The sequence below is a fragment of the Chaetodon auriga genome, chromosome 4 (genome assembly GCF_051107435.1).
Source record: "Chaetodon auriga isolate fChaAug3 chromosome 4, fChaAug3.hap1, whole genome shotgun sequence".
Classification (NCBI taxonomy): domain Eukaryota; kingdom Metazoa; phylum Chordata; class Actinopteri; order Chaetodontiformes; family Chaetodontidae; genus Chaetodon; species Chaetodon auriga.
This window is the reverse complement of record NC_135077.1, coordinates 16,180,744-16,198,776: the sequence shown is the minus strand read 5'-3', so window position 1 is coordinate 16,198,776 and position 18,033 is coordinate 16,180,744. Positions and strand designations below refer to the sequence as shown.

Here is an 18,033-nt window from a genome sequence, read left to right as displayed (position 1 = left end):
AACTGTTTAATGAAGCAGAAATCCATGGAAATATTGTTGAGGTAACCTTCCCCTAAAATGTCCAGGAGATAAATTATGGAAAGTCTGCATCATCCTGCAAAATGTAAGATTATATAGACGATGGATTAACTAATTTCCAGTTCTTCTCATCTACTTTGCTTGCAATGTTGCAATTGCTGAATTTAAGCAATTTTGATATTGGTTGTCAATATTGGGTATGCCTGCTGGAAATTTCTATCTGAATTTGTTAACTTTACAAGATACATATACCTGAAATAAAGTCTTTGAAATGTCACATCTTGAAATTGACCATTGCACTTGAGAAAGAAAAATCACTCTGTAGTTCATCACAGTCATAACCTGTGATGATGGCTCAAATGTAGACTTCAACTTGTGGGTTCACAACCCAAAAATGTCGTTGTCCAAGGTTTAGAAGATGCTCATTATTTTCAAATTCATGGCTCCGTCGTTGACCGTCGGGAGGTAAAATGACAACTAGCATTTATATGACGTTTTCCGTACTGTCCAGTAGGTGGCGGTATGCGCCTTCTAGCATATGACCTGCCATTAGAGATGCTAACCGCTGCAAAAGAAGAAGAAGAAGAAGAAGAAGTGGTGGCGCAACACAGTTAAGCTAGCAAACACAGTAGCGATAGTTCATGACAGCTGCCCTCATCCAGAATAACGCTGCAACTTAGCTTCATTTACTGTTCACCCTGGTTTTCTTATGACATCCTTCAAAACCGGCGCATTATGTTTGAGGTAACGTAGACAACTTAACGCTAGCTGCTATCCGGGGTGTCATTATGCATGAGGCTGTCGTTTGCTGGGATTTTGGATTTAGCTTAACTGTTATAGTTAACTAACGTTTGCTAACAGATAACGTTACAGTTCGTTAACCCGGTACCTAGATAAATAAGAAGTACCTCGTTAGGCGTGGATCGACCTGGGTGACATCGGTCTGGATATTGACCGCCTTTTGCTCCTGTATTTAACAACATTTAAAACAATGATTATCAGAATAGATTGGTTGCTAGCTTTTTCGCTAGCGATGTTTTTGTGAAACTAACTAACGATGTTTTCAGTAACGTGTAGAACTTATAATTGACTGCTTCTGACTGTCGGAAAGTAGTCGGGCCTCTTTTGTTTCCAAGCGTTAGTGAAGGAAATATTAGACACACAGCTTGTTCAATGGTCGCTAACCTAACACAAGTTTATTTTATCCAGGAGCCCGCTGTAACGTTATTGCTTTCATGCATTTGTTATTGATGCTCAAAGTTATTTTAAAACATCAGTCGCTTGCATAATCCATTAAACGGATGCACTAAAACTTTTAGCTTAATGGATTTTTTGGCGTTATGCTTCATCACTATACATTTGCTAACTGTGATCATAACAAATGTTGACTTTCTGCCCGTTAGATAGATGAGACACAAGAGGTAGGTAAGAAAACAACACTTTAAACACTATAAGCCTTTAACGATACACATTGAATGGAACGAAAATAGACACTGAACTAGACCTCTAATATGTAACATTATTGAATATACACTGTACAGATATAAGATTGCCACAATAATACACCGTGTATTAGTATAAGCCGACAGTACTGTGTACTGTACACCGAGGTGGGTTGCTGGGTTGAGTGCGCATAGATGAAAATAGAATCAGATGCAGATGAAGTAAACTGTATATATAGATAGAGACTCGGGTAGAGGCGATAGACAGGTATATATTTCCTGTATAACTCGACTGGATGGTGTTGCAGGTGCCAGCTGCTTTTACTGAACTTGGAAAATCCAGTTTTTCTTACTGTGCACCTGCAAACTGGAATAACATGCAGAGCGATCAAACTCTGTCTTCATTTTGATCCAGAAGGCAATTTATATGTTTAATTAAATTTATTTCACATTCAGCTGTTCTTGTTTTAGTTAATTGATCTACTTTCATATTTGATTGCTCTGTTTATCCTTAAGTATTTAATCATTGTGAATGTGGTCACTACCTCAATGTATTTCCCAGTTAAAATAAAGGTTGAATGTACTAGTACAGAGATTTATGTTAACTACAATAATACATACTGACATATTGAGCATAATAATAATAGTAATAATAATTATACTATTAATACTACTATTACTACTACTACCTATAATTAGAGGAAAACAGAAATTGTAATGACTGCTTTAAAGGAGTAAGTAAATCAAGTTGTCATTGTGGGTTGTGGTGAAACTTGTTCTCAAATAGAGCTGCAACTAGTGATTCGTTATTGATTAATTGTCTAATTATTTGCTTTATTGATTCATTGTTTATTCTATAAAATGTCAGAAAATAGTGAAAAATCAACAGTTAGATTTCTTGTTATAACAACATACAAACCAATTTGTATCATCATGTTATTAACAAGCTTGTCAAAATAAAACTGTTTTATAACATATTATAACATGAAAATGATCACAAGCAAAAAAAGAGTTCACTACCGTCTTTTACATTATCTCATCTCCTACGCACCTGTCTTCCAGGTGTGCATTAGACAGTATAGATTTAACGTGAGACTACAGGACTGGCAATGCGGGCCACATTCTTGGAACAATATGTGAACGCACCCAAGTTGTAACAATGAGGCATTTGTTTTGATCTGCTGTCATGAATGTGGCATTGCTTACCGTTTTTTCAATTCAATGTGCTAAGTTTTAAGGGCCCTGCTGGATATAATTATTTGCATATACAGACTTTAGAAGTTGTATTTTCCAAATTATTTCTTCCAAATGAAACTTGTATTATTATGTGTAGCATTTTCCCTTTAATTGCAGCTATCATAAACTTGTGGTGGCCACACATCTTAAAGGTTTCTGAGGTTTGCTGTTGTTTGCCTTGCAGGCATCGGTTACTGAGCATGAATGCCTGTCTTTATTTCTCAATAGGATCCTGAACTCCAAGATCCGTTGTCACTGAGTTTAAATGAAAACTACGATGACCAGAATTCACCACACCATGATTCAAAAAAAGCAAGCCCTGACTATAGTTGTGAGACACCAGAGATTCAAGTAATCATCAAAGAGGAAGAGGAAGGCTGGACTGTGAGTGAAAATCGTGAGTGGAAAATCTTAAATATCAAACCCTTACTAGATGACATGCACACAGTTACTCGATTGTGACATTTCATGTTTTTGTTTGGTCTTGTGATGTTAAACAGATGAGAGCTTCAGCTCAGAGGGAGAAAAAGAAGACACTTCCGCACACCCTTGTCCTCCCCTCCTCAAAGCATGTGGGAGGGGGAGCTCCATTTCATATGGAGTAGAGAGACACAAGAGAGTACATTCAGAGGAGAAATGCTCAGAGGAGTCTGGTGGCCCGACTTTCTGCGGGCAGAGCTCCTCTGCCAGAGAGGAGCGGCAGAGACTCATGCTCATGGACTCTACTGAGAAACACAAGATTTCCTGTATATGTGGAAAAGTGCCGGAAAATGTGACCGTGCATCAGTGCAATAACACAGTTCGTGAGACGTCCGCCAGTCACAAAAGAAACACGAAATCCCATCAGAGAACACATGCAGTGGATGAGTGTCAGGCTCAACAGCAGAGCCGTGACGCAAAACAAAGCACATCTTTGCCAACAGAGGCAGAACTACATGAGACCAAAAGATTTGCACCTTGTCAAACAGTATGTAAAAACACTTGTTGTAGAAATTCATATATAACGACATGCAAACATAGTAGTTGGTAGAGAAGAATGTCCTTTTTCTGAATTGTTTATCTAGTCATCCAGTAGTGGTTTCATGTGGTCAAACAACGAAGTGGCCCTCTAATACCACTACTGACTCACTGCTAAATGTGTTCTATTTAACACTTTTGTTAGATTTTGACTTTAGTTTATTTGTCAAACATTGTGGACTGATAAGTTTCAAAAGTGTAATCCTTTTTATATTTGTGACTGTGCATTCCAGCCACATGAGCGAAATGTCCAAATCTGGTGTCCCTACTTCTCCTCGGAGTTACATAAAATGAATGCCTTTTCACCCTGCGTTCTCTATTTAGGATTCTCCTGAACATAAACCCCTGATGTCACATGGACTGAAGATGGCATCTGCAAACTTAGAGGACCAAACGCTCCATCTGACTGTCAGGTTGCAGGCAGGGGAGGAGGAGGAACAAGAGGAGGAACAAGATGAAGAAATAGGTGGTTTAATCAACTCCGATGGCGAAGTGGTTGAATGGGATGCCAGTAAGTGATTCATAGCAGCATGCTTACTGCACGGCCACGACCGGTGCAAACATTTATTTACTCATGGGGCCTCTCTTGTTTCACTTTCCCATGTGAGTTTATTTGGTGAAGAATATTTTAAGCAGCAGTTAAAAATATAAGACAGTTTCTTGGAATTGGCAACCAAGGATATTTAAGTATTTCCAAAACGAGACTTATGCAAACTCTATTGTACACAGCCTTAGTTCTTTTGTTTTCTGTTATCATTTTATTCACGTTCACAGTGTAATAGGTGGTCACAGCACACAACATTTTTCATGCAGACATATATGTGAGGCCTGACGGGGTAAAGTGCAGTTTAAGAATACTGTGGAAGATGTTGGATATCAGTTGTTATGTCAGGTATCTCTGAAACTGAGTCAACTATCTTGATTTTTCCAGGAGACAGTCTTGACCAAGGCTCTGACTGCACAGAAAGTCCTCAGCCTAGCAAGGTAATTTGTCTTTGTTTATCAATTTTTGAGCTACAACAGCATAAACTAGGGCTGTCCCCTACAGGTCTCTTGAAACCTCTGATCACATATGTAGCATATAGTAACATTGCATATGATACTATTTCACAGCACCAAATATACAGCCTCCAGAGTGACAGTAGAGCCAATAGGTGCCCTGCAAAACCTGAAAAAACTGAATTTTTCAATGCAGCTTTTCCAGTTTGACAAAGTGGGAATGAATGAAAATGTCTTTTAAAACAGCAGTGAGTTGTCCTGGAAATGTTTTTATTGTATGATCCACTTGTCAAATGTCATGTTTTTCCCTGAAGTCCCCCCAGATTGTATTTTTGACTGATGTCCCCCTATCTGCTAAAATTAGCGCTTTTTGAAGGGTGACATCCTCGTACATAACAGCTGTGGAAGTCTTTCTGATACTGACTTTACACTTCATAAATACTGGAATACCACAGTGTAACATCTGCCTAAATTACGCTATCAAAATCTAATAGTGAACCAAAGCTTAGTCACCAGAGGAGAGCGTCTTCAGGCTCACTGCAGAGTAGATAAACAGGCCTGATTACTAATTTAAACAGATGCCAGTCGCCTGCAGTTGCAAGCACAGCACCAGGCTGTCCTGTGCTGCCTGCTACCCCTCACAGATGAGAAAAAGGACATTTTACCACCACAGAGTAGTTTGGATTATATCATATAACTTCTGCGGGCTGTAAGCACTGTTACCTGGGGAAGGTTTGGGGGGTATGTTCCTGATGGTTTTCAATGATTATGATCACAGGTTGTCATCCTGTCCGAGTCTCAGCTGCAAGGCCAAAACCTGAGAGACAGCAGTAGCCCAACGCTCCTCATGGAAGTTGTGTCAGTGGGGGAAGATGAAGAAAGGGAAGAAGGGGAGGAAAAAGAGAGAGTAGGAAAGATGGCAGCTGTCTCGTCCTTGTATCGTGGTAAACACAAGTCAAAAGAAAAATGAAAACTGTGCAGGTTGTAGATAACCGCTGCAGCTCAGTTCTGAGGTGATGTTTTTGCACGGAATGTCACCAGGAAAGAGACAGAGAAGAAGGAAGAAGGTTCCAGAAATAACTGTGGTGTCTGTGGATGTCTCAGACACTGAGAAGGACGTCCCTGCAAGTCCTGGTGAGTGAAGTGATTCAGAGACGGCGGACGTGTTAGGATTCACAATTCAGCGTCAGTGTTGTTACTGTGTTTCTGTATTTTCTGCTGTTTTTCTTTGTCTCTAAGTAAAAAGAAGAGGCAGAAGAAAGATTCCAGAAGCTCCAGTGTTGTCCACTGAAGACCTGGAGGCAGAGCCTGGAAGTGAGTGCTCCTCTTGATTTTTGTGGTGCTGTTTATACGTCTGAAATGCTATTTTTGCATGTGTTGTTTTACAATAATAGGTCTTACTTTTTAATCTCACAGTATCGAGGCGTACCCGAAGAAAGAGGAATCTACCTGCCACAGTGCAATCGGAAGAAGTGAACTCTAAAACTGTCCGTCGTGTTGCTGGTAAGACAAGAAAAAAAACAGGTTCATAAGTACGGTTGGGTATTGTTTTGGTTTAGGGTGTGTATAAGGATGTGGACATTTGTGGGGTTTCAGATTTTAATGTTGTGTGGTGGAGAGGTAAAAGAGAGCATCTATGGATTTTAGACTAAAATGGTTAATATGGAAAACCTCTTCTGCCAGGAAGTTTGGTTAAGTTTCATCCACTTCTTTGAGTCCAAATGTCACTTTCAACTGGTTTTTGGACACCCAACCCATTTTCATCTGACAGTCTAACAACAGTTTCATGTTTTAGACTAAAGCAATACACATTTTTTTCTTTTACAAGCAAAGCGAACTTACAGAAGGAGGAAAGATACCAAACCATCTGCTGAAGGAGAAGGAGAAAACATGGGTGTTTCTGCTGGTAAGAGCAAATGAAATGGTCCACAGGAGTGTATAAACGATCAGTAGTGCAGCTGCAGCTAATACCTTTTTACCTTGTGGTTGGCTCAGTAGGACACAGTAAAAGTACTGCTGCTATGGCTGAATGCAGTTAAATGAACCTGGTGCAGTCATTTAGAAGGGTGGATGTGCTGTTGACAGCAACTATGAGGAACTGTGATTTTCAATCTACACCTGTGTTGGACTTGGTCCAATGTTATAAAGCACTCATCAACACAAAGAAGACACATTACAGAACCATCATCTTTGACAGTAATCTAAAGTCAGAGCAGCAGCAGTTCCAGTCCAACCTGTCTCATCTGTCAGCAGGAGAAGTACCGTTGGCAGCAGTTTAGATGCAGACATGCTGATGGATGCCAGGTCTAAACTGGTGCTGTGTTTATTTTTCTTTCGTACACATGACGAAGGTTGCCATGATTGTGTAGAACTGTTGTGACTCTGATCAGGTCGATCTGTATCGTGCTCAACATAGAGTGACTTTAAGTTTGTGAGTGATTTACAAGCCAGTTCCATCAAGTGTTTCGCACCCGAGAAGGAAAGGAATACTTCTACTTGTTCTGTTACAGCAACAAACAAACAAAAAAAAATTTCACTTTCTCTTTCCCCAATTAGGGAAGAAGCGTCCTGGTAGAAAGATGGTTCGAGTTCCGATAGAAATCCCTCCTGAGCTCCTGAAGAAGCCCAAAGAGAAGATAGAGTACCACTGCTCAGTGTGTGGCAAAGAGTTCCCTCATGCCTACAAGCTTGAGAGGCACGAGCTGATCCACACGGGAGAGAAACCTTACTGCTGCTCCATCTGTGGTCGAGGTTTCAACCAGAAGGGGAACCTGAAAACGCACTACAAAGTTCACTTAGGTGAGACTGGATTATACGTTATTGAGAATTACATTTTTTTTGTCTGTGTGTGTGTGTGTGTGTGTGTGTGTGTGTGTGTGTGCGCGCGCGCGCGCACGCGCGTTCATGCATGCATGTAATCAGTTTGAGTGCAGAGATTGTTATTGTTGAAATGTAACTTGTGATTCGTCTCTCCTCTGTGAAGGTCGTAAGGGCGCTGTGGATTTTGACGATGAGGTGAACCCCATAGCATCAGAACTCTCTGAATACTTGAAGTCTCTGCCGGGGGAGTCCAGGATCAGATCATCCCTCCATTGCCTGGAATGTGGGAAAAAGTGTGATAGTCAGTCAGCTTTACAAGCACACCACATTACTACGCACTCAGAAACAGGTGGTGAATCAGACGCAGCGGAGCACAGCACATCACAGCTTTTCTTCTGCCGCCGCTGCGGCATTCAGTTCAATGAAAAGGAAAAGCTGGAGGAACATATGAAAACCCATGTCAAGGAGAAGCCCTACTCATGTCCTGACTGTGGCAAGAGGTTCATCAACGAGAGCTATATTCAAATTCACCAGCGCATCCATACTGGGGAGAAACCATTCCTCTGTTCCCAGTGCGGCAGAGGTTTCCACACAGCTTCCTCTCTCAAGCTGCATGAGATGCAGCACTCCGGGGAGAGACCGTTCGCGTGCACCATCTGTGGGAAGACGTTTCGGATAAACTCGTACCTAACAGCACATTACCAGACCCACATTAAAGACAGGCCTTTCATTTGTAGTGTCTGTGGGAAAGGCTACTCCAGAGCCGAGGAGCTGAAGGTGCACCACAGGCTTCACACCGGAGAGAGACCCTACGAGTGTGGACAGTGTGGCAAGAGCTTCATTTACCGCCAGGGTCTGCGGCAGCATCAGCGCACACATGCTGGAAGACGGATCGGGCCAACCAGGCAGCTCGGTAGACCGAAGCAAGAGGCCAGGCTTGACATCTAACAGCTGATCTATCGATGCATCTTTTGTTGTAAACTGTGTCTGAAGATATTACGGTGAATTGCGCTTCTTTCCTTATCTACTTCCTTCCATTCCTCAAACCTACAGCAGAGAAGATTACTGTCTGAAAATATGTGCTACAGAGTCGGTGTGGATTGCCAAGAATTATTCGGAAGCTTTCTGTGTCGTCTTTCTTGTAATCATGTTTTGTACCCATGTTTTTATGTTTACTCTTCTCTAGTAGCCCATCTGTACAATTTGAGTGCCTTTGTATCCTGCATGCCAAATACTAATATTTAATGTTAAAAAATTATGCACAATAGCCTTGTTATTTTAAAATCCATGATGATGGAATACAGAAATTTTTCAGAAACACGCTTGGGTTTTTTCTACATTTGAAATCATGTTTGCTTGCATTATGAAAATTGAGTCCACTCAGCTCGGTGACCCTCCTTTGACGGTGTTGTGGTGCATAAAAACACCACCAGTCGTAGAGGGATGACCTAAGTTATTTGTTCCTTAAGTGATAATTCATCCAAAATCTTGTCAGTATCGAATCCTTGTCCCGTCGTCTTTAAACGTTGGTGGGTTACTCCTGAGAGCAGCAGCTGTTGTCAGCGTGAACCACTCCTGCATCATAATTCACTGTCCATCATTTTATTTCAAACAAATTCTCAGAATTTTGCCAAAATACGACTTAACACTGTGCATGGATTCCAGAAAGTATTTTGTTTTTTATGTTCTTAATTGGAGTCAAAGGTCAGATTCACTGTGACCTCAGCTGGTGACCGCAGGATGGTATTTCTAGTTGTTGATTGATGATCTTTCCTCAGCATTCGAGCGTATTGTAACAGGCAGGGATTCAAGATGTTACGCCTGCTGTTCTCTGAAGGAGGAAACTGACAACTCTCACCTTTCTTCAAGCCTGAGTTAGCGAGTGAAATGCTTCATAACGAAAGCGTAATTTGTCACAGTGGTGCAATTACGTGTGTGGTTGATTGTGCAGCTTTGACAGAAATTGCAGGGTGGATCAGTTTGTGGATTAATTTCAAAGCAGGTTAAATGTTTACACAACAGGATTGTAACCATCATTACCTTTTAAGAAAGTCTACAACTAATGTAAAAAAAAAAAAAAAAAAAAAAAAGGTTTGTTTACATTTGGTTTGCAGAAAATTCCTAAAAACCTGATATAAACACCACACATTAAGTCATCATTTGTCGGGTCTGGTCAAGGTGTGATCAAGTAGGTAGATGTGCAACTTAAAAATAAAACAACTAGTTTTTACACTTTACCCAAAAGAATAAACTACTAAGGTGAAAGTCCAGCTGTGGAAATTAATTGTAATTAAGAAGCATTTTGTTAATTTTGCCCCTGAGTAGAAATCTGTTAAGTCTTTGTGAAGACTCATTAAAAGCTTTCAGTCAAAACACACAGTTTTATATATTTTAGACACCTGTGTTTTGTTTTTTTTTATACTGAATCTAAGAATAGCTTCACATAAATTATGGATGCTCGATATTTATCTGACAAAATTTATGTGACAAATCCGCATTTAGTTTAGTCAAAACAATATTTAGATGTTAATCCTTCAGTCACGCTACTGCTTAAAACTTCAAAATTGTGTTTTTAGGGTTGTTAGCAGACAGCCGTTATGGGCTCCATTTAACAGCCTGAATTGCTTGTTTCAGTCCTCCGATCTGGCAACCCTGAACCTAGCTTCCCTGCTGCTCTGCTAGCGCCCCATGCTAACTGTTGTGCTGTCGCTGCTTCCATAAAGACACGAAACACCTTCTGCTACAGGCACAGTGGTGATGCTGAGACTCGGGGATGTGGGTGAAAGCTAACGGGATGATTTGAAGCCACCATGAACGAGGTGAGTGTTTTAAATTTGCCCCAAACGGACGAGTCGGTGCTACATGCTAACTAGCCGCTAGCTACCCGTCCAGCAGAGTAAGTTCGAGCAGCATCGTTCGCTCGTCAGGTTTCATCGTCTGCTGCTCAGAGACAGTCCAGTGGAAAACATCTGGTTTGCAATGGTGGAGAGAATATTCAAGTAAGAGTACCACACTGTAAAAATACTCAAGTAAAAGTATTGAAAAATGTTAAGTACATAAAGCGTTATCTAAGTATAATCGTACTCAATGCAGAAGAATGTCCCCTGTGACTTTTAAATTATTACGTTTTATCATGAAATTATGTTAATGTAAAAGCTGATGTTTACAGTTATAGTTGGTTGTGGTGGAGGTAATTTTGAGCTATTTTATAGGACTGCAGCTATTTTTCATTATGTATTAATTTGCTGATAATTTTTTCAGTTGTTTGGTCTGTAAAACTTATGAAAATAGTGAAAAATGCTGTCAGAATTGCCCAAAGTGACACAATGTTTTGTACAAACTTCAGTCCAAAACTCAAAATTCTTTTTAAAAATGTAGTTTTTAACAATGTGTGTGCCAATTGACTAATCAATTAATCAACTAATTGTTTCAGCCGTATTTGTATACACTGTTGGTTTTTAACCTAATGGTAAAGCACATTTTATAAGCTCACTGTATATTTAGTATGCAAAAACCTTGATTTGTTAAGTTCGAGTTAACTAAAGCTGTCAATTGTAGTGATGTAAAAAGTCCAGTACTTCCCTCTGATGGTAGTGGGGTACCTCAAATTTGTACTGAAGTACAGTACTTCAGTAAATGGACATTCCACTACTGCTGGTTTCCTAAACAAAATCCCATGAATGTTCCTAAAAATTATGTAATTTGGTACTGATTATAGACAAAACCAAATCGGTATTAAGTTTTGATTTACATCAATGCCCAATTAGTTGAAATGAATTGGTGGTTTAACACAAAGTCTTTTGTTCAGTGCACAGCCTGTCAGCAAAGCACACAATAAAACATGTTTGGATAAAAAAAAGTTACCAAGTAATGAGTAACTATTTATTGTTAGTTTCTATTTTCCCTATAATTAGTATTACTTATTACATAGTTCTTTTCAGCAAGGAAAACTAAATAAGTAAAAATAAAGTTGTTGTTGAAGCCAGTATTTTAGGATAGCTCTTCAGGGATGGTGTTTTTCCTGTGCGGAAAGCACAGGTGCAACAAATTGAAATAAACGATGGCTCCTAGTTAGCGTGCATACACGATAGCAGGGCCCTGGAGGTGACTCACACACTGCAAATTCAATGCAGTTGCTATCAATGTTATTAATTCCATCTGTGCTTTGCTCCATGTAAACATGTCAACAGTGAAAAGTCTTATTCAGCTACTGGAAATAAAGGTTTCATCTGCTTCTCCTCACATTGCTCTTCATTACATTACAAAATGCCACACAGTCAGTAGTTTTCTAGTAAGTAAGTAAGTAAGTAAGTAAGTAGATTTTGACTTCTAATCCTGATTGAAAGTTGTTTGGTGTGTCTTTACTTAACATTAACTGCAGATGTAGCTGTAAACCTCGAAAGGTTAGGTTTAGGCTGAGCAGCAGCGTGTGCCCTCTGATGGTGACTGTCTGAACTTTCCTAACTGGGCTCACTGGTGATGATGAATTCTCCTTCCACTCATAAGATTTACTCATCTGGTTATTTGTTTGAAGAAATCAGATGTAAGTGTAATTTCTCTGGAGAGTTGAGGTAATTTATTTACCTCCTTCCAGTATTTCAAAATTAGGTTAAGGAACTAAATGCACTTTTATAATGCCATGTTAATTCAAGTCAAGTCGAGTTTGGTTTATGTAGCCTTAAATCATAAATTTGGCCCTTTATCTGCCCTTTATCCTTCACATGTGGATAAGGAAAACACAAACACACTCCAAAAAAAAAAAAAAGATTAAGTGGAAAAAGTAGAAATTTCAGTCGTTGCAGCAGCAGTGTTGCAATATGGAGAAACACAAGAACAATATTAGATAAAATAAGTACAAAACAGAATATGTTATGGCTAAAAACTGCCTCAGGTTTATAAAAGATAGAACGATGGACTGAACATGCCTCACATGGACAGTCTTTGGCTTGAGTACATGGAGCTAGAGGAAGGACTGCATCTATATACTATGCAATGTAGAACTGTTGAGGGATGGGATGGGGGGGTACTTGTCGTCACGTGGTTGGTGGTGATGGTTCACCTTTCTAGATACTAGCAGGTAAAGTTTTACCTTCTTAGTATTGGGGTTTTTCACTTACTGGTTTTACTTTCTGCCTATTAGGAGTTGTCCAACCATGGAAAGCACAGTCCTGCCAGTAGTGTCACATGTGTTGATGGACACCAGCTCGAAGGTGACAACCTAAGTCCCCACAGGAGAGGAAGTGTCTGTGGAAAGAGTGGAAAGCAATACACAAGCAAGCAGAAAAGAGTACAAAGCAACTACATTCTGTGCAGTGTCATCAATGTCATCAGCACACCCACATGACCTGCTCTATTGACACATGAAGCGGACATTTGCGTTCATGTATACAGCTCGACCAGGTAATGTCCCATACGCAATTCTGGGTAGCAATGCATGTATGTGTTACTACTTCAGCTTTCATTGCAGAAAATGTAGGTGCCAAGATGTACTCATATACATAAAAATGAAATGCTCAGTTGAGGCTGTTGTATTCTCACAAAGGATGTACCAAAGAAGACATTTTTTGTATTGATCTGTACACCTACCAGCTTCTTTGTTCCATACATGCAGGTAAGGCTCCTGATGTTACATTACCTGGTGACAAGCACACAGCTACACCCACCAAACCTGAACACAACCACCGTCTGAAAACGACACCCAGGAAGCGTCGGAAGAAAACTGATGCTGAGGAGCTCTTCAGCTGCGCAGAATGCAGCAAGGATTTCCAGAGCGTTATGCCAGAGACCGCCATCTCAGAGAGAGACATGTAAAACGGACACTTCACAGGTGCTGCGACTGTGGGCAGACGTTTAAAGTTAACCGAAGCTTGATGGTCCACCGGCGGATCTACCATCCAGCACCTGCAACGGCTGTGAAGCCAGAAGAGGAGCGAAGGGCTCCAAAGACTTATGTTTGTTCAACATGTGGAAAGCAGTTTCCTACGAGTATGTCTCTGAAAAGGCACCTTATCATTCACTCAGGAAGGAAACCCTACAAGTGCACTTTGTGTGGAAGAGGTTTCACACAGATTGGAAACCTCAAAACACACCAGAAGGTTCATAAAGGTGAGAGTACTGAAGTCTACAGTATTTGTCTTGGCCCTTTTATTGTTAAAACAGTTTTGTGATTGTCTGTTTTTATATTCACTCTCCTGAGAAGAAATGTGTCTCTTTAGCTGCTAAATACGCCACTATGTCCACCAGATAGTCGCTAACTTTGTCTGTTTGGCATTTTGTGCTGGGCAGGTGACGTTTGGCTGAACTGTTTTTCACTGACGACAGTTGCCTGATTAGAGCTTGACCAACTGTAACCTCAATGAGAGCAGCGAGAATCAACCAAAACAGCCATAAAACCAAAAAAAATGAGCTGAAAGTAACAAAAATGCTCAGTAGATCTGCAGAGTTGGGTGTTCATTTTCTGTGGGTTTATCATTTTAAATGACCACGCTCACAGTACACGTACTAATAGATTGATTGCAGCTTCAAGGATGTGTGAACTTACAGTAAGTTTCTTTGTCTTCCAATAGGGAAATTCACCAACATGGCAGCATTAGAGAAAAGTTTCCCTCAATCTGAAGGTGCTCAATCATTAGTGGAAATCTGCTTCTGTCATTTGTGTTGGACGCAATTTTCAGAGAAACAACTATTAGAAGAACACTTGAAACAAGTCCATCAATCAAAGAAACCATTTTCCTGCACACAGTGTGGCAAAAGATTCACATACATCCAGAAATTAAAAGAACATGAAGCTGGGCATGAGGGTCTGAAGCCCCACCAGTGCCCACAGTGTGATAAAGGTTTCCAGACCTCAAAGGGACTTGAGAACCACATGCGAGACCACACAGGAGAGAAACCTTTCAAGTGTGTTATCTGTGAGAAAAGGTTTAAGCAGGAATCTACTCTGAGAGCTCACTACGTTACACACTCCAGACAGAGGCCTCACCTCTGCTCCGTCTGTGGGAAACGTTACGCCAGAGCTGAAGAGCTTAAAGTTCACCTCAGAGTTCACACAGGAGAGAAGCCGTACCAGTGTGACGAGTGTGGGAAGAGTTTCTACTACAGGCAAGGCTTCAACAACCATAAGAAGACTCACAAGGCCAAACCCATAGGCTCCACCAGGCAGCTGGGGGGTACCAGGAAGTCAAGCAGGCCCAAAGGGGCTCTGCCTGATTCAGATGGAGAGGACCTGAGCTGGGAGCCTCCTTACCTCGGTAGGTGTGTTGATCGACTGACTTTAACATCTAAATCAGAGCCTGTGTAGAGTAAACATAGTGCATTGATTGAGTCTCTGCTGCAGTTGTACAGTTAAGTGTCAAAGTGTTTAAATATTAACTTAAGATCATCTCTGTATGCACATTACTTGTGCTTTGCACACATTACTTAAGTCTTAACTATTCATTTGACCAATTGATATATTATGAATGAATGAGTATGAGTCATTTGTTTATACAGGAAATAGACCCCAGCATCTCCTTGATAACCAAGACAGTCATGCTGCAGACAGTCACAGTCAGGTGAGAGAAGCTGCATCCTGTAGATGCTAAAGTGAACCTGCTGCTCATTCACATCCTTCACATTCATTTCTGTTTTATGTTTTCCAGACATCTCTGTGGAACTTTAGTCATTCCACAGGACACAACCTGTGGGACCAGAACCCAAATACATCTAACTGGAGAGCAGCAGAGGGTCATCGGGCTTACAGTGCTCCGGCAGGAGCAGCCATTGACTTCAGTGCCCTGCTCAGAGGCACGGCGGTAAGAAATGCTAAATCACTCTGCTCTGGTTACAGGTTCATTAGTTTGGACTCACTTCCTCCAGCTACCTTGACATCTTGAATAAAGAGAAACCAGGAGGCGATCATTGTTGGCTGAATTGTGAAGTGTACAGTCAGGATGTTTAACTTTGATTAATAATAAAATGAAACCCATGTTGATCAACCCTTCATGATCACAGGATCAGGAGCAGTGTAATGACCGCTGTGCAGTGGAGAAGCCCTCCTGGTCCTCTGGGACTTCCTCCTTATCACCACCCTCTGAGCTTGGGCTCGCCACACCCCTCCCACCTAACACCACATCAAAGAAAATCCACCTGAGCAGGACGGCTGCAGAGGTGAATCACCATGAAAAACATAGACCTGAGACACAGGACCAGGATCACAGAGCAGCACGTACAGGTGGGTTTGACTGAAATGGTGTGAACACATACACCACTATAGATTTCTAATGGAGATAAGCAAGTGCTACACTAACCTAGACTCGTGATAAGTCTTAAATCTAAGGTTAGCAAACTTGTCCAGTCATACTCCTGCTGGATATATAAATAAGCAACTGCTAACAACTTTGTATTAACTGCATGAGGTGATAATATGTTTCTATCATTGGATTCGCTTCATAAAGGTTTCTTTGAAAACATTACTATGTGTACATGACCTTGTGCTTTTTTTTTTTTTTTTTTTTTCTTTTTAGGATAAACTTTAAAACGACCAGAACCTGAAGACAGCAGCTCTCATGAGCAACCTCAGGAAAAGCCAAAACAAGACCGGGGGCCTTGGAGTCTCAAGAAGAGCTACGACTGTCCGATCTGTGGAAGAGCGTTCTCCCACAACACTGCTCTGCAACGACACCTTGTGATTCACTCAGGGAAAAGACCGTTCAAGTGCTTCATATGTGGAAGAGGATTCACCCAGAGTGGAAACCTCAAAACACACATGAAAGTTCACAGAGGTCAGAGGCTACGAGAAGCTTTTGATTTGATTTTGCAGGGAAATTTTAAGGTTTTTGAAGCTGTGTTGAGACTGTGCCTCGACCACGTAAAATTCAGAAAATAAATGTCTCTTTTTCTTACAGGAGAGTTACAAAGTTGGACATTAGTTCAAGAGAAAACTCCTCCTAAGGAATCTCCTATAACAGTTCACGTGTGTGGAGAGTGTGGAATGGACTTCCCTCAGAAACGACAGCTGGAGGAACACCGCCAGAGCCACAAAAAGCCTTACGCATGTCCTGACTGTGACAAGACATTCAAAAACGAATATTATTTTAAAATACATAAGCGAATTCACTCAGGAGATTCACCTTTCCTGTGTTCAGAGTGCGGAAAGAGCTGTGTCACAGCTGATTCGCTTAAAAAACACGAGTTGACTCACACTGGAGAAAAGAATTTCCACTGTGATCAGTGTGGGAGGACCTTTTCACAATCCTCCCACCTCAACGTGCACCTCAAGACTCACACCGGAGAGCGGCCACACCTCTGCTCAATCTGTGGTAAAAGTTACTCCAAGGCCTGTGACCTGAAAGTTCACCTGCGAGTTCACACTGGAGAGAAACCGTATACTTGTGAGATATGTGGAAAGTGCTTCTATTACTCTCAGGGGTATCGAGCGCATCGGAAGATTCACGACAAGAAGCCAAAACCTCCAGCAAAACCCCTGGGGAGGCCAAGACAACAGCTATTAGTGGTAAAAAAATCAATGATGTCAGCTGGGAATTCACAATAGTCTGTGAATATATAGAGGTTAAAGTAAACGTATCATGGTTTGATCTTCTTTCTGTGAAATAAAACATCTTTGATGTGACTGAAGTCATTGGCCAAACCATGTGGTAAAGGTCATGTGTATGTGGTGTACAATCAGCTCCATTATTACATGCTTGTATTTGATTACGTATTTAATAAATCATTGAGAAACATGGTATTTGTTTCTCTGTGTTCTCTCTTGTATATGCTCTGCCCTCTAACAGTCTTCACTATTGGTTTGCCTTTGCAAGGCTCCACGTCGGAACCTGAAAACAAATTTTGTCCTCCAATCAAAAGCTTGTACTTTAAGCTTGAACTGTCATTTTTGTATATTAATATAAGCTGCTTTATGCATTCAATTATTATGACCATGTAGCAAATTAATAGTGTTAACATTACGTCTGCCATTGTTGGGAATTTGAAACTTCATTTTTCATCAAAACGACAGTAACAAAATGAAAATTTAATTGAAGTAACTTCAAGAACATGAACTGCATGTTCCTTAACATCAGAACATTCTTTCTTTATGAGACATTTTGCATTTTCAAAGCAGGAAAAGCACAAAAGGTCAATGGAATACCGTTAATTATGGCTCTGTTTCAGCAATTACTGTAACACAGTTTAAGTTACACCTGTATTTGACAATTCAAGTGTGCTGGGAAAAAGGTCCTTTCTCATGCCACAGTGTGTTTCATTATCATTTATCATAATTATCATCATCCATCCATCACTGCTCAGTGTGTGGTTTCCTCAGCCATGTCCTTCACTTCCTCCAGGCTGATCCTGGTGTGCTCTGCCCCAGAGTGTCTTAGCAGCCCAAAATGCCTGCCACACCTTTAAAGGATCATTGAAAAATGAATAAATACATAAAGTTTGGAAGTTTCATGTATCTTTTACTGTTTTTGTACAAGTGTTTATGTTGTTGTCAGTTTACTTTTCCCCACCCAAAGGT

The 18,033-nt window shown here is 40.7% G+C and overlaps 1 protein-coding gene across 1 annotated transcript; it reads left to right on the top strand.

Moving 5' to 3' along the window:
• The first annotated feature begins 582 nt into the window (after positions 1-582).
• On the top strand, positions 583-17,258 carry LOC143319043 (uncharacterized). The gene is made up of 19 exons (XM_076727610.1): positions 583-762; positions 2,925-3,093; positions 3,197-3,663; positions 4,038-4,224; positions 4,645-4,697; positions 5,491-5,656; positions 5,754-5,846; positions 5,952-6,026; positions 6,129-6,215; positions 6,541-6,618; positions 7,269-7,511; positions 7,696-8,467; positions 13,282-13,637; positions 14,099-14,782; positions 15,024-15,085; positions 15,173-15,325; positions 15,525-15,744; positions 16,037-16,294; positions 16,418-17,258. Exons 1-18 carry the CDS (start codon positions 754-756, stop codon positions 16,039-16,041), a joined length of 3,879 nt encoding a protein of 1,292 aa, XP_076583725.1. The 5' UTR covers positions 583-753; the 3' UTR covers positions 16,042-16,294; positions 16,418-17,258.
• Positions 17,259-18,033: the final 775 nt, after the last annotated feature.